General features: G+C 41.7%; 1 protein-coding gene across 3 annotated transcripts in view; it reads right to left on the bottom strand.

Moving 5' to 3' along the window:
* The window catches only part of MYH9 (myosin heavy chain 9), a gene marked incomplete at its 3' end in the record, with an annotated part of 73260 nt that extends 56017 nt beyond the window's left edge, over nucleotides 1-17243 (bottom strand). For 2 of the 3 annotated variants that reach the window (XM_080618044.1, XM_080618046.1), the window contains exons 1-2: nucleotides 17074-17243; nucleotides 238-589 (exon numbers count right to left, since the gene is read on the bottom strand). In XM_080618044.1, coding sequence (XP_080474170.1) covers nucleotides 238-570 — 333 coding nt within the window. In that variant the 5' untranslated portion in view covers nucleotides 571-589; nucleotides 17074-17243. Of the gene's footprint in view, nucleotides 1-237; nucleotides 1359-17073 lie in introns of those variants that run through there. The other variant, XM_080618045.1, reaches the window with a different exon arrangement.
* Nucleotides 17244-23094: the final 5851 nt, after the last annotated feature.

The raw sequence follows: 23094 nt of genomic DNA, 5'->3' as shown, positions 1-23094 counted from the left end.
GACATTAAAATGTTAAAGACAGATTTACCACAGCATTCCTTGAAAGCTTCGACTAGAGGGGGATTGGCATAGTTTAGTAAAAAAAATGTTAAGCAGAAGGAAGAAGCTAAGTCACATGAGACTTGTGTATAGGGGCAATGAAAGGTTAACATACACATTTTTAGAAGCAAAGTAATTACATTAAGTTCACATACTATGTAATCAAAAACTCTTACCCCAACAGACAAGATTACTTACATAGATCAGTCCTGAGTAGTATCTCTCCTTTAAGTTGTGAAGAACAGAAGCCTCATTCAGACATGTCAGCTCTGCCATATCTTCCACTTTAGAGAATTTGGGAGGGTTCATCTTCTGGATGTCATCCTTATTTACTTTCACTCTCTTCCCATTCTCTGCCAGTTCCACCACGGCCTCATCTCCTACTTCTTCCTTCAGGCTGGCTGCCTCAAACCCATTCTTCTCAGAGGGAACCCATACCAGCTTCTTAGCTGCCCAGTCAGCCTGAGTCAGAGGGTTATTAATGATGTTTTTGTCCACATAAAGGTACTTATCTGCATCTCGTTGTGACATTGTGTTTTAGATTGGGGACCTGTGAAAAGAGAAGGAAACAAAATGTATTTATATATTTTTAAAGCCTCAAGTTGCCTTGCAAATTCCTAGAGGCAGACAGGCACATGCTAAGTACTCCAAGTCCCTGGTCATCAGAACATGCCTCCCCCTCCTTTAGTTTCATGTTAGGAAGCACTGGTAAGTTGTCAAACTTCCAATAAGGTCAAGGTTTTGCTTGCCAAGAGGATGCAAAAAAAAAAAAACAAAACCACCATGAACTAGCAAGTAGTTAAAAAACTCCAACAAAACACTGACCCTTAAGCATTTGAAAGCCATTACTGGGCAGAAAAGAGAATGCACATTAAAGTAGCAACCATCAAACAACTTGTAAGATGCGCCAGTACTCGTAACATGAGATACTATGTCAGTCATGTTCAGTTCAAGATTAGCCCTTCAGTGCTCTACTTGGTAAAGACACTAGAAATATGTTTAATCAACAGCTTTATTTCCTATCTCCTGGTTCTGATAAGTAACCAGTCAAATACCACAACTTCTTAGAAACGCCACAAACCAGACTAGACAATACATGAGATGTACTTTGCTTCTAGAAGACATCATCGATAATTTAAGGACAACAGTTAAGACCAACACCAAATACTTCCCATTGCCAGCTTAGTAGCAACACCCAGCCCACCAATTAGCATCTCTTTTCTAGATCATGTTCAGCAGCAGAATACCTCTAAGAGAGTAACAAAATAAACCTGTGGTCATGAAATTTTACAACCCCAAAATCCTTCTATGCAGCTACAGTTAGGTAAAGGAAATAGTACCACCCCTACAAAAAGGAGATTTAGGCAGCATTCTCAGAAAACAGCACCCTAGATTTAGTGTTTCATCAAAATCAGAAGATTATTGCCATGGATTTTCCAGTTTATAAGGCAGCAATTTTACAGGTGCCATTCAGAAATCCTTTCAATCAGAAGAAAGGATTGCATGTGTCAAGACTCACTGACCATGTAACAGCAGCCTCTTTACAAGGTCCTATAAATATTACTTGTTGGATCCTTCCTCACAAAGATACCAGTGTCCTCAATATATGTTTATCATAACTTGGATAGAAGCTATTGCTCTTTATCACCAAAAGAACAGAAAATGAAAATATCAATATTCATGTCACGGAGGCTGTCAGGAGCTCCAGGGGTAACTTTTCTACAGAGCAAAACCAGCCTGCAAGTTGCATAGGTGAAATCTGACTATAGATACTGCAGACGAAAAGGTACTGAGAGCAGGGCAGAAGCAGTTCAACTCCCAAAATACGCATGAGAGCAACAAGAGATGTTGAGTCCCAGCATTAGCAAGCTGTGAATAAAGCCAGAAAAACATCAGCTATAATAATGATAGGCACACATGCCCACACCAGTCATTTGTAAGCATGTAGGGAAATTCCTTTCAACAAATGTATCACTGTAGGTGGTATGCAACTTTGTGCCAGAGACTGTATGGCTAGCTGTACATTCACAGTCAAAAATTCTTTAGCAAAGAGAAAATTACTCTATAAATAATTGCTTCATTTAGCTTGAGTTTCAAATCTTTGTCTCAAGCCTTACAGGATATGCCAAGCAACTATCCCACACTTTACCTCATCTCCCTTTCCCCACAGAGTCACTGACACTTCTACCTCAATCACCACAATGGTGACTCTCAGAGCAACTCCTCCATCCTGGCTTTTCATATTTTTTGTTGAAACCCCAGATTTTAATGGGTACACAATGAAGAGACTTGTTGCAGAGATAAGATGCAGCAATCAAGAGTCTGTCACGAAAAGCCTGAGCTGTCAAGAGAGTTGCAAGACCACCCTAGAACAGCTAGCCCCGCAGAGTATTTAGGAAATAGAGAAGACTTAAGAATTGAAGAGAAGATATTGGGACTCCATGACATTGTAGAGTATTATCTGCACATTGTGGTCAAAGGGTTAAAAAAAAAAAAAAAAAAGAAAAGGGAGGGGAGAGGAGAAAGGAGAAAAAGAAAAACAAGAAATAAATATTCAATTGTGTTCAGAGTTGTATCAGGTTTGGCAAGGCAACAGCTCTGTTCTACCCTCCATTACAGAGTTTCCTGCCTATGCAACTCCCAGAATCTAACCAGTTGCCTTTTTTGGCTATAATCAGGCAGGACACAGAAGCAGTATGCTTCAGCTAAATTCAGTTTCATCATTTCCTGAGCAATCCTAAGTAACCAGCCATCTGAAGTGTCCTACGTTACACTGAAACATATTCCTCACTTATTTACTGTTCGAGTACATGCATTCAATACACCTTGGAAATTTCTTCTGGGATAAAGGCTAATTCATTTTTTGGTAAGAAATACGTAAGACCACAATAAATCTTTAAAGGGGTATCTTGAAAGCCAGTTCTAGATCTGAAGAGAACTAAGGAAAGAAGATAGCTACAGAGAGGTTAATCAAATTCCTCACAGGAGGAGAAAGCTGAATTATCTTGCGCACAGAAGGACTGCATTCTTCAGCCAGTATGGGATCTTTCTATATCATCTGTCCCTTTTTATTCCCAGAACTGAAACCAAAATCTTTCGCAGCAAGAACATAAATAGCCTAACACAGCTATTCTAAAAAATCTCACCAAACACTAAGGGGATTTTTATGCCAGTACTACCAAATAGTGAGGAGATTCAGAGATGGTCTGCACTTCAAACTTTAAACAGACTTGAAAATTACAAGCATACAGTCTTGTTATCATCATTTCATATGGTCCAGAACAGAATTATCAGGTACTAGAACTAAAAAAAATTGAAGATTATGCTAAGATAATATGGTTTTAGTGCTATTCTCAAGGCCGACTTCTAACCCACAGGGCCTCTAAACTAGCAGTACCACAAACCAACCATTAATTTGTCTTCTCCACAAGAACAGTACCAGAGGAATCAGATTCAGCAAGTTCCATCTCTTGGGCTGCAAAATTTATCTTCCTAGCTTAGGCTGCACTTCACTGGGCATTTCTAAAAACCCCTGAAGTGGTGAAGGAAGCGAGCCCAGTAAGCTCTTGCAGTCTCACAGCAACTCCCAGTGATTGCAAGTCATTGCCATTTTAGGAACAAATTAGGAAGCTATTTGTTTGCCTAGTAGCTTGCATTTTGGGTGTAGATAATTACGTGGGGCAAGGACATTTATCTTTACATGGCTATTGTGCAACTGTCAGAGGAGAATACCGTTAACAATATTCTTTTTGATGCAACAACAGTCTATGGCTTAGAAGACCAAAAAATACAGAAGGAAGACAGACCATCCTTGTTTTGAGTTTAAATGCCTCCTTCCTAGTATTGTTTCCAAATATGAAATACTACAGTCACTTCCCTGTTAACCCAGGATGCTTCCTCATTGTGATTCATAGAAGTCTGAGGAACAGGCTGGTCAAACATTGCTTGTTTTTCATTATTTCATGTGCCAAAATACATTCTTTTGCCATTTAACTAACTACATAATTGCCACAATGATGCCATGCAGTTACAGATGGAGGCAAAGAAATCTCTACAGTCATGAATAGGATGGGACCAAGACATGGATAATATTTAGTCCAACCTTAAAAAAAAGTAAGTTCAAAACCCCTTTGCATAAATATTTCTCTACAGATTCTTTTCAGATGAACAAATTAAACACTGGCTTTAAGTTAAGATGCCATGCATTCCCTTAACTAGGCAGAATTAACCAAAACCCTCATGTGAATACAATCATATGGACAGAAGTTTGCCTTAACCTCCTACAGTTCCACAGCCTTAAGGCTATGAGACACTTCACACACTCCTCTCCCTATTTAAAGCACCAAGTGCTTCCCAAAAAGCTGGAAATAAACACCTGGCTGGCTTGGAAAGGTCTAAAAGATGCCTCTGCTATAAAGCCCCTTCCTTTTGATCACAGTGTTATACAATTGCTAGCAGCATAGAACATTATCTGTTTGCAATTTAATTTTCCAGAACTATTTGTATTATTCCCTCCTTTCCCCCCAATGTTTACTCTGTCAGCAGCCACAGAATTGTTTCTGGGACTGAGCCATTGCTCAATGAGAGCAGCTTGGGCTACGGTAAACTATCGAGGTAATGGCTGAAGTAGCAATAGAATTAGTATATTCAGAAGAGCATCAATGGCAACAGCTAAAGCATCCAACTTACTAATAAGTATTAGAGCGCTAACTAGGCAAGGAAAGCACTTCTAGTTAGAGCCATATGAACTGCCATTAAAGTAGTGATCTCCACAACATTCTTTTGAGGCTTCAGCCTCATTAATACAAAGATACACTGGAATAGGCAGTTTTAATCACACACCATTTCTCTACTTTGATGAATTATTAGAAGTTTGTGAAATAGTGGGCTACATAAAATAGACACGTACATGCACTGTATACTTGCTGATTCAGATCACCATTTCAGAGCCTTGCTGTAAGACTGAGCCTGTGTGAAAAGGGACGTACGTTACTAGAAGTTTTCTTTTGCTTCACATCCAACAGTAAGCCACTGCTATAAAAACTTCCTATGATTCCACATTAAATGATCACACACACGGTTTGTCTAATGGCCTTTATACTAGCAGTGGAAGAGGAACTACCCTAAAGATAAGGGTGACAAATAGAAAACATATAGACTAGAATTAAAAAGTTAACAAGTTAACTTCCCTTTGTTTATACATTTACATTTTAAAAGTATTTCAGGAACACAATTCTCATGCTATCTACCTCTAGCAGGTTGTGAGAGAATGCAATGCAAAAGGTCCTCTCACAGCAAAGGAACATGCATGATTTCTACAGGTGAGACAAGACTTTTACACTAGAAAACTACAGCACTATGCTTACAGACCCATTTCAGTTACAACTAAGCTGTCCTCAGTGAAGAAACTTGATTCTTTATTAATACACAACATTTTAAAAATAACCTGATTCTGAGAAGCAGCTAATGATTCAAACTAAGTTTGCTCAGTAACATTTATATGATGGGAATCCTCACTAGGCATACAATCTGAACAGCCAATACTTGCATTATTTTTGCAGACTCAACTATTTCACTTTCCCAGCCAGCTGAACACAGTTCATCAAATCAACACAGTTGCATGCAGTGCAGCTAGAAAGCACAGTAAGTAGACTTCTGTGGCCAGACTGCCTACAGTGACCATGAACTGACAACACCAAAAAACAAAACCTCACCCATCAAAAACCCCTCCCTGTAATTCCCTTGGGTTCACTTAGAAAGTGTTCAGATCTGTTTAGTTAGGACATACTAGGCTGACACTTCACAGCTCCATGTGCCAGGATGTTTATGGGAAAGAAAACCGTGAAGTTACTTAGCACAAGCTGCTCCAATGTGTAAGTAACACCTATATATATATTTAAAAAAAAATAAATAAATAAAAAGAAAAGTCTGAATCATTAGTGAAATGCGAGAAATGAATCCCAGTGGGGTAGCGGTAAGGGGAAAAGCTGGCAGAAGGCTAAACTGATGGGCTGATGATGCTTGCTTCTCAAGTTCAATATATTGTGACACACCAGTACTTGATGCTTCAGTCTGAACTCAAAGAATCACAAGTTTCAGTTATCTCACAAGGGAATACAGCACTGGACAAGTACAAGAGTTTGCCATTAATACTCCCTCATAGATAGCCTCCCTAGCTGAAAGCTTTCAGCTCCACTCCGCCTTTGTGTTCAGAATGCCATGCTGCCACGCAGACTCATTTCTTCTAGTTAAACTTTATTTGGGATTCATAATTATTGCTATTAGCTCACTGTAGTTCACTGCTTTCCTCTCTAGTCACAGTCTGACGCACACAATACATTGTTGAAAGATTTATTTCACAACTGGAATGCAGATTGCTGGCAATTATTCTTGCATATTCAGTTTGACTGTAGTGCTGCCCAGACTTGCAGCTACCATGTTTATTACTGTAAGTTAAACTCAAGGTAGAGCACTAAAGTGCCCTCTCTGCATGTGCAGGGCTCCAAGAATAAAGAATCTAATTATCTAATGTATAAATGATACCTGCATTACACAAAAGTGATGTGCCGACCAGACTACATGCAAGACAGAAGAATGAAGTTAAAGGGAACTCCTTATCTTCCAAGTGGCCTAAATGTACCCAGCACATATCCTCAAACATGGAATAAACGTTTCTCAGTTTCTGTATGTCCAGCCCTCTTCAGTTGTCAAGTACCACTTTCTGGTATGTGTGAAGCAAGCTCTTGCATATTCTACTGTAACAGCTGACACAGGAGGTTTGCTCTGTGAAGCTGGGACTTTCCATGGCAAACTGCAAAGGCCACAAAGCCACAAACAATTAAGACACTGTCCTTACTGCCACTTAGTAGTTACCTTTTCTCTTCACTGGGTTCAAATGAATGGCAAGACTGGGAGAACAGAAGACACAAGCACAGCACCTGTAGATGTAACATAAGTCAATGCTAATCTGAAGAGGCTAGTTTTGGGTACTAAACAGTGACAGCGGGATGGTGCAGCCTTCACCACAGGGTATACAAGCACAGAAATTATCTTGGCCAACCGCACTGCATACTATAAAGAAACTAACAGCTGAAGGTTAAGAACAAATACAGGCAGGCATAGCTTCCCTAAGTAAATGCTAAGGAGGGGAAGCTTGCCCCTATTTTACTTGCAACTTCTCAGTTCAGTGAGACACAAAGAGCCATTACCATGTACATGGCACTAATAAAGTTAATCAGTTCTATGAAGCCTGTGCCCATTGTTTAAACACACCAAGCACTGGTTTAGGGAGGGGGAGGGTAGCCTTCTGTTGATTTCAAGTCCAGTCTTTAGCATGACAAAGCTAGGCTGGCTGCCACCCAACCCCATTCACTTGGAATAAATATTCAAAGTTTACAATCCCGCATAATACACTTTCTGCAACTGTTGTTTCTCATTAGTGCATGTACAGTACATGCCTTCTCAGCAGAGGAGAGAATTCCTTTTCCAGAGACAGTGTGCCCACAAGGAAAACATTCCAGGGGGAGAACGCATTCTTCGTGACCATTCAGCAAAGTAATCCCACTTAAGGAGACAGCTGTAGTTCAGAAAACTGCAGCCCATCCTGGCTGTTCAAGCTGTTTTGCTGCAAGACTTGTTTTCAGGAGACATAATGGACTGTAAAAGTTCTGACCAGGCATGCAGAATTCCCTAAGGACATTGCATGAGAGGGGAAGGAAGAGCTTGGAAAGTTTCAGCCTGTCCTTGTTATCTCAGGGTCACTTTTCATGCCTTCCCTAATATTCTGATTTAAGACTAAAGAGATATCTGCCAAGAACTCTGTGATACTGAAGTGGAAGGGAGCTCTTCCAATACATAATTCTATATCAATTAGGTCTCCCTATCATCTTTGTCCACTCCAGGTTTCATTTCATCACAAGAGGGAACGAGGAACAAAGCAATCACACCTCAATACAGACAGCAAAACCACAGTTCTTTCAGTCTTTTAGAAATAAGTATTTTGTGTGTATGTGGCTTCTCTAGACACACCTCAACCTACTGTGCCAAACTATGACTGGGTACAAACTGCCTTCTGCTATATCTCATCTTTTTATTCTTGTTTCAAATAGTTTTGCTCTGCCATTAACAACAGCTATTAGGGATGGTAGGCAAAAACCCTGACACAGAGAAGTCTACCACTTTTACGGGTCCATGTTTGATTCTCAACTCTTCCAGCCATACATACAGATTTAATTAAGAAGATCTACCTCTGATTATGAAGGTGATCTTGGAGGTAGGGGGCAGGAGGAGAGTCACTCTTTCTGAACATGAGAACAGCAACTCCTCCACTGAAGGAAAAGCTATGTAGCCTTTACCTCCAAGATGCATAAGGAGGCCAGGTTGAAAACAACCTTGCAGAGAATAAATACCAAATTCAAGATGGTCTCAAAAACATTCAGATTGCAACATTTCCCTGTTGTGTTCAACATCTTGCACAGCATCGTGGCTTCTTACTTAGGTACCCGTTATAAGCAATGTTCTAGAGAAAGCCCCTGGTGCAGCAAAGCGTGCAGGAACACTTGCCCAGTCTGTACATCTCAGCCTCAGGCTTGTTCTCTGGTTACGTTGTTCCTTTCCTTACCTGTGCTTTCTTCCCTAAATGTCAAATACATCAGTGTTTAAAAAGGAACAGCATTAGGCACCTCTTATTTTAGAATTCACCCAACCATGCCTCTGGTCTGGATGTCCTGAAGTGTTGATTTGTGTTTTAAAGGAGAAGAACAGACTCATCTTTCAGTCTGAACTGAGTAGAAGCAAGGGCACTTGAAGTACAATCATGGCTATATGGGCATATAAAATTTTCTCCATTCTGGTATTAGAAGACTTTAAAAAAAAAAAAAAAAGAGAAAAAAAAATTATCCCCTACTGACATCCTATTGACATTCCATGGTCCCAGTAAGAGAAGGCAAATATAACTTGGAAGTTTCCAACAAAGTTTTGCTTTCTGGCATAACACAGTAAAAGTCAACATAAGGAAACATTGACCACAGAGTAGCAGAATTGTTTCAAGTGTTTCCTTCATAGTTGACAACATTCTCCACAACCATATACACTATAGTGCTGTGGTGACCCGTTGGCACAGGTTGCCCAGAGCAGCTGTGGCTGCCCTATCTCTGGCATTGTTCAAGGACAGGTTAGACAGGGCTTTGAGCAACCTGGTCTAGTGGATGGTGTCCCTGCCTGTGGAAGGGGAGTTTATACTTGATGACCTTTAAAGTCCCTTGCAACCCAAACCATTCTATTATATTCTTCCCCTTATCTACACAAGTAAGAGCTGAACCATTATTGCAGTTGTACTTTTTCCATGATAGAACTGGTATAATACAACATGGCAATATTTATCAGTTAAATCTCCACTAAGTTTTCAGAGCAATAACAACCTAAAATCTACTTTTATTGTTCTGCTCATTAGGAAAAAACTTTAAATTTGCCATGCAAAAAGATTAACTCCCACATGTGGAAGAAGAAGATAAACTATAGACATCTATATGCCAGTGCTGTGCAGACAACATGTAGACAATTTTCAGAAGTTACACCAGTTTTTCTAATAAACTGACAATCCTTTTTTTAAAGAAAAATTTACTAATACATTTTCCTCATTGTGTGTTCTCATTGTACACTTCATAGAATCATAGAATCGTTAGGGTTGGAAAAGACCTTACGATCATCTAGTTCCAACCCCCCTGCCATGGGCAGGGGCACCTCACACTAAACCATGTCACCCAAGGCTCTGTCCAACCTGGCCTTGAACACCGCCAGGGATGGAGCATTCACAGCTTCCCTGGGCAACCCATTTCAGTGCCTCACCACCCTCTCAGTAAAGAATTTCTTCCTTATATCCAATCTAAACTTCCCCTGTTTAAGTTTTAACCCGTTACCCCTTGTCCTGTCACTACAGTCCCTAATGGAGAGTCCCTCCCCAGCATCCTTATAAGCCCCTTTCAGATACTGGAAGGCTGCTATGAGGTCTCCACACAGCCTTCTCTTCTCCAGGCTGAACAGCCCCAACTTTCTCAGCCTATCGTCATGCAGGAGGTGCTCCAGTCCCCTGATCATCCTTGTGGCCTTCCTCTGGACTTGTTCCAACAGTTCCACGTCTTTTTTATGTTGAGGACACCAGAACTGCACACAATACTCCAAGTGAGGTCTCACGAGAGCAGAGTAGAGGGGCAGGATCACCTCCTTCGACCTGCTGGTCCCGTTCCCTTTGATGCAGCCCAGGATACGGTTGGCTTTCTGGGCTGCAAGCACACACTGTTGGCTCATGTTCATTTTCTCATCGACCAACACCCCAAGTCCTTCTCCACAGGGCTGCTCTAACTCTCTTCTCTGTCCAGCCTGCCACTTCCCATCATATACTGCCTTAAACTACAAGCTCAAGTTCATCTACACAAAACTTTGACTTGGGAAAGGCCATTAAACAATTCAGAGTAATTTACTGCCTAACAAAAGGTCAAAGACTTTAGTATCTGCTATAAACATTCATACTGGAATATAGCCTTGATGATAAAATCCAAGTAAACTGGTTTACGCGACAAATTTAAAATCACACTTTAAAGAGGTTTTGTGGAGAAATCTTACTTTGTATTTATGCTCTTTTGAGAAAGGAAATTCCCTTTGTCAGTAAGCAGACATGTCCATTTGCAACATGACAGTTTCAAGTATCCAACTGCTTAATTACTGTTACTAGCCTACCGTATACCTGCATCCATACTTCCATATCCATTTATTTAAACAATTCTGTAAAGTCTGAATACATTTTCACACAATCATAGAATGGCTTAGATTGGAAAGGACCTTAAGATTATCTAGTTCCAACCCCCCTGCCATGGGCAGGGACACCTCACACTAGACCATGTCACCCAAGGCTCTGTCCAACCTGGCCTTGAACACTGCCAGGGATGGAGCATTTACCACTTCTTTGGGCAACTTGTTCCAGTGCCTCACCACCCTCTCAGTAAAGAACTTCTTCCTTATATCTAACCTGAACTTCCCCTGTTTAAGTTTAAATCCATTACCCCTTGTCCTATTGCTACAATTCCTGATGAAGAGTCCCTCCCCAGCATCCTTATAGGCCCCCTTCAGATATTGGAAGGCTGCTATGATGTCTCCACACAGCCTTCTCTTTTATTTCATGACAAAGAGATAAAAACATCTTTGTCTCTGAACAACAGAAATGAAGACATCTGAACAACATCTATGAAGAATAAAATATATTAAGTGATACTCTGCTAAAAAATGTAACTCCATCAATAATAATAATTTTTTAAAAAAGTATTTCTTTGACTAGTGCAGATACATTTACAAGCAAAAACTAACGAAAATGGTTTTCTAGCTACCTACAATCAGCAATTTATGAATTAATTTGATTTTGGATACCTTCATCTCAAATCCACCCCTCATCTCTTCCACCGATTGTGAAACACATAGCTACCCGCTCCCCCAAGCACTTAAAAAAAGAGTTAGGAAAAAAGGCCAAAGAAAAATGTCAGTGCCCTCCTGTACATTTTGAAATATGAATTACATGGCTAAAACGGAAGCCAGAAAGCATTTTTCTTCATCTACATTTAAAAAGCTGTCAAAAGTCAATTTACCTCATCAACTAACTAATTCCAAGGGCTTAGGCAAGAACTTTCTCATCCAGTTCACTAGTTTGACTTCAGCTTTACACTCTAATTGTTGCCAAGTTCTTAGACTTAAGCATCTTAGATTTGTTCAACTCTGCACAAACCCTAAGATAAGCTATCAAGTTAAGAAAAGAAACACCATGAATGAAAATTAATTTGTGCTCACACATTTAAAAATAACTGATTTTATCCACTGTGAGCACAGCAAAACAGATCTCTTGCACTAAATGACAAGCAGACCTACAGTGTAACAGTCCCTGCCAAAAAGGCCTTACTGATTAAAAATTTACCTACAAACTGATACAACAGTTGGTTTAAGTCAGTCACATTTGGAGAAAAAATAGCAACTGAAATAAATTTAATTTAAATTTTGCTGTAGGTTTCCTTTTTTTTTCCTTGGCTATTTAAAACAACAAGTATGTCAATAAAACTGCTGGACTGAGTGTTGGCCAGAACCAACTTTAACCAGAGTCTAATCTACAGCACCTCCAAGGCTGATTTAAAAGAGCTTAAATTTAAGTGAACTGGTCAAGTCTTGACCTTAAAAGAAAAACACAGATGAATGTACTCTCATCACTACAAACAATAAAAAAGGGAGTAAACTATTACAAGAGCACGCTTTAAATCTTAGATTTTAAACAGGAAGCTGCCCAACAGGGTAAAAAAAAAAAAAAGAAAAAAAAAAAGAAGTCTGATTGCACAAGACTGTCAAAGTTGAGTGCAGAATTTCTCTAAGCCTCTTTTCTTACAAGTCCAAAAGCCTACTTTGCTTTCATTCAAATCAGAACTCCAGTTCTGTGTTGAGGCATATATCACAATGAATTTCCTGCCGAGACTCATTAAAATGGTAGCTCTTGATGAATACAAGTATTCATCAGTTGGGGAGACTTTACAATACAGATTTTCAAGTTAAGTTTCCCTCAACATATATTAATTATTAGCTTGAGTTTACTGAACTCACTCATCCATGTGGTTTTATTTACTACTCTCAGTAGAGTCACATACATGCATTAGGAGAAATTTAAATTTCTGGTCACGAAGACAAGTAGAATACAAACCCTATGTACAAAACTCTAGAGGCATAAATTTCATAAAGAGGTCATGGAGTCAAGCCACAGTATGCAGAGATGTATTTCATTATACCTCTCTGCATCCAACAGCAATACATTTGTAGTACCTCCATAAGAAATAATTTGCAGTAGACAAGTGTGCTAGATCAATTTTACAGTCCTTTCAAAAGGACATGACTTAGCAGTCCTAGTTCCAGAGGTATCAAACAATGAAATCAATCACAGTTCCCATCACTGGAAAATTGGAGGCACTACTATTTCTTTACACTTTTTAGGATGCTGAGAAAGGCAACATATTGTACTGGATAGTAACAGGCCAAAGAGCCACTAGCTGAAAAGAGGGACTGGCCCATTACACTGAACACGACTGCACTAGAGTGAGGTCCGAAGATGTTAAACACTACAGTAGCCTGGAATTGCAAGATGAATCGGTGTTGAGATTATTACTTCAAGTACACAGAACAAGTTCTCACAGCCACTAAAGAAAGAAGTGAAGCGGATAAACCATAATTAAGATGAACTTGTAAATTGATGCATTTCATTTAGTTGGACAACACCCATTTGCATTAGCTTCCAGGGCAGAAGTTGCATTTGTGTATTTGTCTCATCATACTCTATTCAAATCAGGTTGCTAGTTTCCATCTCTTTCTAAACTAGGAAACTCAATTAGAACCATGGTGTGCTTAAAGTGAAAAGAAATTTAAGGTACAAGGTCACCAAGCCACCATTAAGCTAGAGCAATTGCCAGCAAAAACAATGCCGCTGTAGGCAATCCTATGCTATTATAGTTTTGTTTCAACCCACAGGAGACTTAACATAAGGCACACAATTTCTCTACTTAACATGCAGACAGCTGTGCCGCAATTATAAACTAAGAAAACAAAGGCTAATAAGATATTTATACAAGAAATCAAAGACAAAAATCTATGTTACTGGGCACCAAGTGCATTACTGAGTCAAAATGAATTAAATCATACACTCAGGACTTTTAGTAGATGCGTAGCTAACACTGAGCCTCTGAAATGCACTTTAGTCATCAGTAAGGTTCTGCACGTTACCCAATAGCCTGAAGTTACCACACAAGAAAGCAGATATAGTATGCAGAGGTGGGGGTAAGAAAACCTTAACTTTGACTTCCCCTTTCAGTAAACCTTGCATTAACCAGATGAGTTCCTGTACCTCCAGTGGGTCCGCATGCAATCTCATCCTACTACAGTCACACCAATCCCAAAGTGACATAAATCTGGACAAGGCATAGGCCTATGGATGGAGGGGTAGGAACAGAAAATTCAGCAAAATCAGCTCATAAATCACAACACCTATGACATGTGTCCTGTCCTATCTGTTCAGCATGCCAGAGATTAACAGAACAAAACCTGAATTTTTGGGTATAGACAGGCTAACCCCCTAGTGCAACTGAAGTATATTTTCACATACTTAGTAGACACACTGAAATTCCTATACTCCCTTGTACCTGCATGTAAAAGTCTGACAGAGGACTAACCTGTGAATTATTAGCTACTATAAGCATTTAGTACATTATTTTTAAAGACCTGACAAGATAATAATGGTTCAAGTTTTGAAGACAGTTTGTTGCAGTGGTAAATGTAATTTCTACTGCAAATGCTGAGACTATCTGCAGTGCCAAATACTGTTGCAGAGAGATTTAAGCATCTGTGGCATCTAACTCCACTGCAGTTTTTCAAAGATGAGTATTAGACCTACCACCCACTACCACTCTTTAACATTTTGCACAATAACAAAATAATGTGCTGTCCAACACACAACAAGGTTATTTCAGCCTCGTAAGTGAGAAACTCTTCTAATCCTTTGCCTGTAACTTTACTGGACAAGTAATTTTATTCCTCTTGTTTTTATTATTATTACTTATTCACTACTGATTCACTTAAAAGATTATGATGGAGCTCTCAACACATTTGTCTTCTTAAAACCATTCTGAAGCACACCAAAATCCACCTAGAAGAAACAATAATTAAAAAAAAAAAAAAACCCAAACCAAAAACAAACCCAAGAACTTAATCTCTCTCTTCAACTTTTTTCTTACAAGAATAACTTGAAAGAAAAAAAAAAAAAAGTAATCCCAGAACCATGGAATAAATAACCTTACAATCTATGCAAACAAAGTCCAATAAAATGCCATCAGTTTCTACACCCATTCTTCTGGGACAGACAGAACCCAACTATACATTCTTCCTGTTTATACAGAAACAGCCACATGCTACCCAGCAGAGCAAACTTTGAGGTCAAAGTCTCTTCTCCAGAGAACTTCTAAAATCTTGGCTATACAACTCAGGCATCAAAGACCTGAGGACATATTACAAAAAGAACCACGTAACTCACCAGCTTGGCACTGGTCATACTCACTTTAAGGTTCCAGGCCAGTTAGCATGAAAATTTCAGACCCCTGTTTCTATCTACTACCAGCAATTTTGCAGCTACCTTAGAGTTACTGAAAACTTTGCCTGTCCACCTCCAGAAAGACAGTGCACACACTATGAATAAGTGCAGCAAATAAAGCTATCAAGAAGGAAAACACATCAATTTAAACAGCTCCACCTGACACAAAGCTTCATGGAACCATTGCATGACTTCACTTTAGTTATTTTTACAAGGTCAGATTAGCAGCACAATCTCGTGTTTATACAGTTTTGGCAATTGTGATTAATAACCTCAAAACTCTTTTGTGCTAAAGGCAACTCCACTTACATTTATCAGTTGCTTCCTCCTCATTACAACTTTCTACTTAACAAAAATATTTGCTTATCTCATTTAAACTTCGGAGAGAGCGCTGCAGTTGCAGACAGTCCATCTATGAGTCAATACATATCTGCACCACTATTTGCCATTTTTACTGGAATGCCATGGATAAGTGAACTTAGTCACATTGTTACCTAGTGACTAATTTCAAAAGCATCTTTACACAAGCAGTAACTGATTAGAACGCTGTTACTTTGCAGTTAAAACTTTACTGTATCTAGCCTTACAGACTGGAGACATGTATGATGACGGTTAAGGATGTTCAATTTAATCTTTCAAGCCATGCAAATTAACTTATATTTCTTTATAGTGTAGGGCAGAGACACAGAAATCATCATCTGAAGGCCAAAGTCCATCTACTACAGTATCTCTTCAAGTTTGACACAGAAAATTCTTATGCATTACTTGAGAGAATATTCTCTTTAGGACAGACCTGCTTACTTAGAAAAAAGCTTAGGTTCTTACTCCACTCTAATGGAGTGTGGCTCAGGACATCATGACAGAGGATACAGAAGAAAAAGCTATGGAAAAAGAAAGATGAAAAGCACAAAGTTTCAAGAGGAAAAAAAAATAATAAAAGGAGGGAAATGAACCTTAAGGGGAAAAAAAAAAAAAAGGTGGTATTTAACAGCCACTGCGTGAAGAGCCTCCCGACCAATGCAGTTTACTTCTGAGAAATTCCACTTTATTACCAGAAGCATTTTACTGCTATAAAACTCATTTCACCCTGTGTTTAGACAAATTAGGAGCAATCCTTATGAAACCCATTGGGTACACACTACCCTTGGGGGCTATGAAATTTATTACTTCCCACACCTACTGAAGGCAGGTTGGTAACGATATCACTGAAAGCCAGAGAACTTTCTCTACTCAGTTGGAGGTGATGCCTGAAAGCACAAGCTATCTGAAGAGTTTTTACTGCAAGCTTCATCTTGCCCTGTCACTCCCTCCTCCCTCTCTCCTGGCTTCACTGTACAGACCAAACCGAACGAGGAAGTCGAGATCTGAGGGCGGAAGCCAAGCCCATTGCAATGTCTGCAGGAGGATTGTCAGCCTGTGACTCAGGCTGCAGCCCTGACAGCTGCCAAACGGTCCTATTTTCCCCTACCCGCTACTTCCAAAGGACAGACACTTAAACGCGAGGGGGGATATGGGGGGAAACGCACCGGAGAGAGAAGAAATGAGACTGTGAGGTGAAAAAGAGCGCGAATAACGCCACCCCACCTGCGAGAAGGCCAGTTAGCAGGGCGTGGAGGGAGGAGAGAGGCAACTCCCTGGGCATAATGCAACCGTGCACATACGCCCCCGAAGGAGAGGGGGAAGGACGGGGAGCACCCCAAGCACGGCAGCTCTGCTCTTCTGCCGGGCAGCCCACCACCCAGCTCCGCAGGGAAGACGGAAGAGAGCAGTAGGAGAGCGGTGCCCTCTCGGCCGGCAGGACAAAGAGGCGCGAAACCCGTGAGAAGCGCGGCGCCAGGGGGAACAAACTGGGGTCACCCGTGTCCACCGCCCCGCTTTACCTGAGCCCGGCTACGGCGGAGAGAAGAGGGGAGGGAGGGAAACGCCGCAGCGGTGGCGGCTGCGCTCCTCGCGGCGAGAGAGTGGCGTCTTCCTCACGCTGCCGACTTCTCCCGCAGGCACCGCGACCGCCTCTCACTTCACCGGCACTGCGAGGCGCCCAGCCGCCAACAGCCGCCGCGGCCCAGCAACGCTGCCGACCCGCCCACCCCCCGCGGCACCGCCAGCCAGTAGGGACGCCGGCTGCGGAGAACTGACAGCCGCCGCCACCAATCAGAGCCGGCGGCACGGCGGGGGCGAGCCTCGAGGAAGCAGCGAGCCGTTGAGAAAAGGGGTGGTGCTTCGCGCTCTCCGCCGTTAGCAACGCCCGGCCGCGCTCAAGGGTCCGCCCCACAGCCGCCGGGCCGGACGGGGCGAAGTGAAGGTCGGCAGCAGTGGCAGCAGCAGTCGAGGGGCTCGGGAAAGGAGCGGCCGGCTTCATTCCGCCGGCCACGGGGCTGGACCGAGCTCCCGCTACTTTGCTTTTCGTTCCCCTTCTCCCAGGGTCGAGCCGTGCCAAGGCGTCCCCGCAGCGCCCCACTCCAGGCCGTGCCAGGCCGGTCCCACAATGCCCCGCGCCGGGCGGTACCGGTGGCCGTTGCCAGCCGCTGCCCCTCCGGAAGCGCTGCCTCGCTGGCACTGCGGAGGTGCTGCCCCAGGGCTGGGAGGTGGGAGCTCGGGGTCAGCCTCCGGTAGCCGGGCGAGGGGCCGCGGCACCGGCGTCCGGAGGGCGTTCCAGAGGTCGTTGGAAATGAGGGGAGGGGAATTCCCGCTCAGCCCTGTTGTCTTACAGTGCAAAGGTGGAAGATCGAAGTCGGAATTTCATTTCATAAAGAACTGAGACAAGCAGAAGCATTGGTGTAAGCAGCCCCTGCTGAGTTGTTTGAGCAGCCAGTGAGTATGTTAAAGTAGGTTCCAAGTGGATTACAAAAGGCATCCCAAAACAGTAGAGGTGTGGAAAAGCAGAAGTGGTGTAATTCTGCCTCTTTACATTTACTACAGCACTCTTCAGAGCTGAGCTTAAGTACAAGTAAAATGAGGAAGCATTTTACACGAGTAGCTAAGATGCAAGACAAAAGTCCTTCTGAAAAGAGCACAGCATATATAAATCCATATGTCAGATCCATCTATGCAGATGAGGTTTATTGCACGCTTTACAAGCATGCTGAAACACAAGGCTCCCTCCCTTTGGGGCTTCCTACTTTCTGCAAGGACAGCAGGTTTGCAAGTTGTAGATCGTAGTGATGGAAAACAAGGTGAGATTTACTGATGACAGCATTAAAGGTAAGAGTGCAGGGGGCAAATGAAGTGAAAGAGACTTGAATAAAGAGAGAAATTGAGGTATAAGTGTCTCGGGTAAGCATCTCTTGTCCAAGTGGAACTCGTGAGGCTTAGAAAGATTCACTGCAGCAGTTTGGAAACAATGCTAGACCTTTGTATCTCAAGACACAACAGGCAGTGGGAGAAATCACTGAAAGGTTTGTACAGATGCAGGGATACAGAGGTGTCATTGTTAAAGGCAGAGATGATAAATGTAAATACAGGTGCAAAATAGAAATGAGAATTTGATTTGGCAGTGAGAGGAGAACGTACTGGATTGGTCTTTGCTTGTACATCAAGGCAGAAAATTAAACTGGAATTGTGACAGCCAGAGACACCTACATAACCAGACACCTTAGATGGTGAAACTATCTGCAGTATGCAGTGACTCATTTTGATCCATGAAAAAAAGTGACCAATGCATAGGAAGATATTTACTGGTTGTACAATAGGGTTTTAAATTCTCCCTCAAAAATTAAGCGGAATGAAAATAGTGGAGGTAAACACATGTATCAAAAGCTTTTTAAGAGCAGGAGAGGCTGCCTTTTCAGCCAAGTGGCTGTGGAAGGAAAGGTGAGGGAAAGCAGTCAGTATAAAGCTTTTAAAGGAGAAAACCATCAGATCTTTCTTAGCTGGAAAAGCAAGGCAGAATGAACTGACAGCGGTAGTAATGTGGGAAGTAAGATAATGAGTGCAGGCACAAAATGCGGACATAAAAAGCTGACACAAAGTTATTTTAGAAGAGGGTATGATATTGGGCCTTTTTAATTATTATTCTTTTCCAACTCTCATACTTTTATGTATATACTGATAGAAGAGGTCCAGACATGGCCATGAAGATGCTCAGAAGGCCAGAGTACCTTCCTATGGAGACAGGCTGAGAGAGCTGGGCTTGTTCAGCCTGGAGAAGAGAAGGCTCCAGAGAGACCTTAGTGCAGCTTCCAGTAAGGACATGTAAGGAGTAATGGCTTCAGGCTGAAAGAGGGTAGATTTAGATTAGACGTTAGGAAGAAGTTCTTTACTGTGAGAGGGTGGTGAGGCCCTGGCACAGGTTGCCCAAAGAAGCTGTGGCTGCCCCATCCCTGGCAGTGTTCAAGGCCAGGCTAGATGGGGCTTGGAGCAACCTGGTCTAGTGGGAGGTGTCCCTGCCCATGGCAGAGGATTGGAACTGGATGAGCTTTAAGGTCCTTTCCAACCCAAACCATTCTATGATTCTGTGGTATGTTCTCTGCTCTTCCTGATGCTAAGATTTAACTTTAAGGTCAGGCTGGCCTGTCTTTTTTAAGATTTGGCATCCATTTTTCTTTCTTTTTTAAATTTTGGAACTTGTTTCCATTCCTGTTTAATCAATATAAAAATTTTCTTGATGACTTCAGCAGTAAAGCATCAAAACTGAGTTCAGATCAAAGGCTGCTGTAGGTTTACACCATCCTTTCCCTTAACAGAAGGTGTATCCCACCTCTTTTGAAAACTCTGTGTGTTTCTCTCATGGTCAGATTTGTAGATGTGCAGTAGCTGGGGCAAGTCACATTTGAAATACCTGTTTTCCATAGCTTGATTACTATGAAATAAATGCAATAGGTTTTTTGTGTTGCTCTTGTGGCAGGAAGTTACCCAGGAAAAGAGACACACCTCAGAGAGAGTATGACTAAAAAAACCTTATATTTTACACATCTGTTACTTTCTAAAGATTCACAGGATGTTTATTTGGATCCTTTTGATCAACTTCACTCACTTTTTCCACTAGTGTTTACAAGCCAGCATCCTTTGGAAGAATAAACCTGGTCATTGAATTCTGAAGAGCATATCTCAACTGTAGGCAGATTTACCAGTTTGGTGGGAGTAAATTAATGGTACTGTAGAATTTACAGTGGGGGAAAAAAAAGTCTACTGAGAAGTGAGCATCCATAGATGCCTCTTCAATTTGCCAGCCTTAACTGCACCCCAAGCAAATGCCCACTTTGCTGAGCTACGGTGTTCTTCCCTACAGTGGTCTAATCCAAGACACTTGGGCTTAAATTTGTTGGCAAGCAGCAATCCCAGGGAGAAGCCTGCACTTCTGCAATCAACAATAAATGCAAGGACATTTGATTTCTATATCTCACAAAACAGGTAAAATGGCTAAATTAATTTTTGTGAATTATTTCCAGTGCTTTGCAGGGCAGAAGAAATCTCTTCCAAAATGGGTTTCTAACTGACAAGCTTGAGTGAAACAAGAAGAGTGACAGATAGAAAAGGTGTGTTTACTTCACTGGAGAAGTCACATTGCTAAACACTAACCACAGTGGCTTTAGACAGAAACCGCACATGTACAGATCTGGAGAATGGCACAATCTGGTATTGCTAAGAAGCCTAAGCTCTGCTTTTGCAAAAGCCTGAAACATCAGTCATTTCAGTGCAGATTCATAATTAGAAGTTCTCAAAAAAAGCAGCGCTGGACTGGCTTTAATACATACACCCATACAGCAGCTACAAATGCAGAGGACAACTTGAGGGGTTTTCACCTCCTGTAACAAAAGGAAATGGCTCTTTGGAGGTGGGTCTGTAGAAGAAAGCCACGCATGTCTGTGTATTTCACACCTATGTCCTCTGAACAACCTGAAATCTGTCTGCAATATAAGCACCACCTCTTAGCACATAACTTCCTCTTCCCCTTGTACTGATTCTTTATTTTTCTGCCCTATAACAAATGCCAAATCCAAACTGTGAGACTGAAAAAGGTGGAGAATCATGAACTTAAGATGTGGAAGGAGTGAAAGGAAGTGATGTTTCCACTGGGGGGTCAGATCTTACAAATTTAGTGACTAACCATTTAAGCCCAAGTTCTAGCTCTGTTCATCCAAATTCTATCAGGAGCAGCTGAATAAAAGTGCTGCACTGGACCACAGTAAGGGAAATGGGGCCCAGTGACTTGTCTCAGAAGCAGCCAGTAGGATATATTGGAAGGAGAGTAGCCATTTTCTTACAGAGTGATCTTATCCTTAACAGAACTAACCCTTCTGGCATGGCTGTGGAAAAGGAACGGCTTAATTGGCGCATTTTCATATGTGAGGATGCGATTCCATCGTGCCCTCTTCATCAGCAAAGCTGGTTTAAGATGATGTCCATTCTCCCACTAGCAATTCATTCTTAGTGCTGTGTCATAGCTTATCACTGCCCCAGCAGTGCTGATGCAGATGTTTCAAAAGCCATATTGTAAACTGGATCACTGAAATAGAGTTAAAAAAGAAGGTTAAGGAAAAAGATCAGTTCACTGATCTAGTTTATAGGCCCACCGAGAGATGCATCCGCATGGCTGAAGGGATTAAACTGAGGCAATGTGACAGGAGTCTTTCAAATTGACTTTGCTGATGGAGAAAATGTAAGAGGGAACTATTCCTGCACCCCAAGACTGAGGAGGAGGGGAGGAGCCGTACCTGGCATACTCTAGCATTTAAAACAGTTATTCTACTTTTCACCTCTCCCCAACCCTCCACCCACACAGCCCCATGTGAGCAACCTGCTGAACTCCTGCTCACTCATTGTGGTTCTTGCTTCAGTGTCAGTAAAAGAGGAACACATTTTTACTTTCTTAACACCCTAAAGACAAGATCTGCAGCTGAAAAATGAAGTGTTTACGTAGAGCATCTCTGCTCATTTGGGATACCATTTGGAGGCATAAATCTCTACCAATTGGTTATGTAGCATAGTAAGTATTTTGTGCCAGAGTCCCTTGTTTCAATAAAATGGGAGTGACACCATCTTGTAGAAGGGGTCTTTACTGGGGAAGTAGGTACCAAATGGATGTGCTCTGACTGAAGTCATGGAAACCTCAGAAACACACCTAAATGAACACTTCTGTTTTAGGCAGAGGAAAACTCCTCTTGGAGCTTGCGAGTTCTTCCAGACCCTGAGATGAGATTCCAAATTCATTATGCATGGATAGAGACACCACATTCCTGATCTGACATACTAAGAATAATGCCCCAGCAGTCTTTATCTCCGAGGAATTCTAATATAATCACCTCTACTATCTAAATGCTAAACGACAAGCATTTTTATTTCAGTATATCCCCTTCCTAACCTTGTTTCCTCTAGCCGTGTTCTCTTGATGCTCACGCTTTTCTATTCAGCTTTAAATTCAGAGAAAGCTGGCATCCAATACCATTATACAACAAGGCCAACAAGAATACAAGCCATCCAGCAAAACTATCTTTGCCCCAAAATTGAGATTCAGAATCTGAGTTTTCTGCCTTAGGCCTACCCAAACTTGTCCAGAATGCCATCAGAACACATCCTGTTACCCACCTGAAATAAACACAGCGATTCTTTGCCACAGAAAACTAACATTTTCACATAGTCTGTTACAGCTTAGCTCCTTCAGTGGTAATTCAGCGAGTAGGATGCATGTAATGTCTGCCATGGCCTCACAGCTCCCTGGTTCAACAAGTGCTAAGGATCCTTTATTAACATCTCAAATACCGCCTTTTCCTTCTCCCTTTCTCAGAGGGGGTAAGAAATGCTTCAGATTCCTGAGTTTAGAAAGGCTTGGGGGCATTCTCACTCAGCAGAGGGTAAGCTGGAAAGAGACTAACATCCCTCCTCAGCCCCTCTGCCACCCTGCACTGGTCATGCTTGTGACAGGGAGCAAACATACTTGCCAGGCCTGGGTCAGATATTGGCAA

The sequence above is a fragment of the Psittacula echo genome (assembly GCF_963264785.1).
Source record: "Psittacula echo genome assembly, chromosome: 1".
Classification (NCBI taxonomy): Eukaryota; Metazoa; Chordata; class Aves; order Psittaciformes; family Psittacidae; genus Psittacula; species Psittacula echo.
This window is presented reverse-complemented; position numbering and strand designations above follow the sequence as displayed.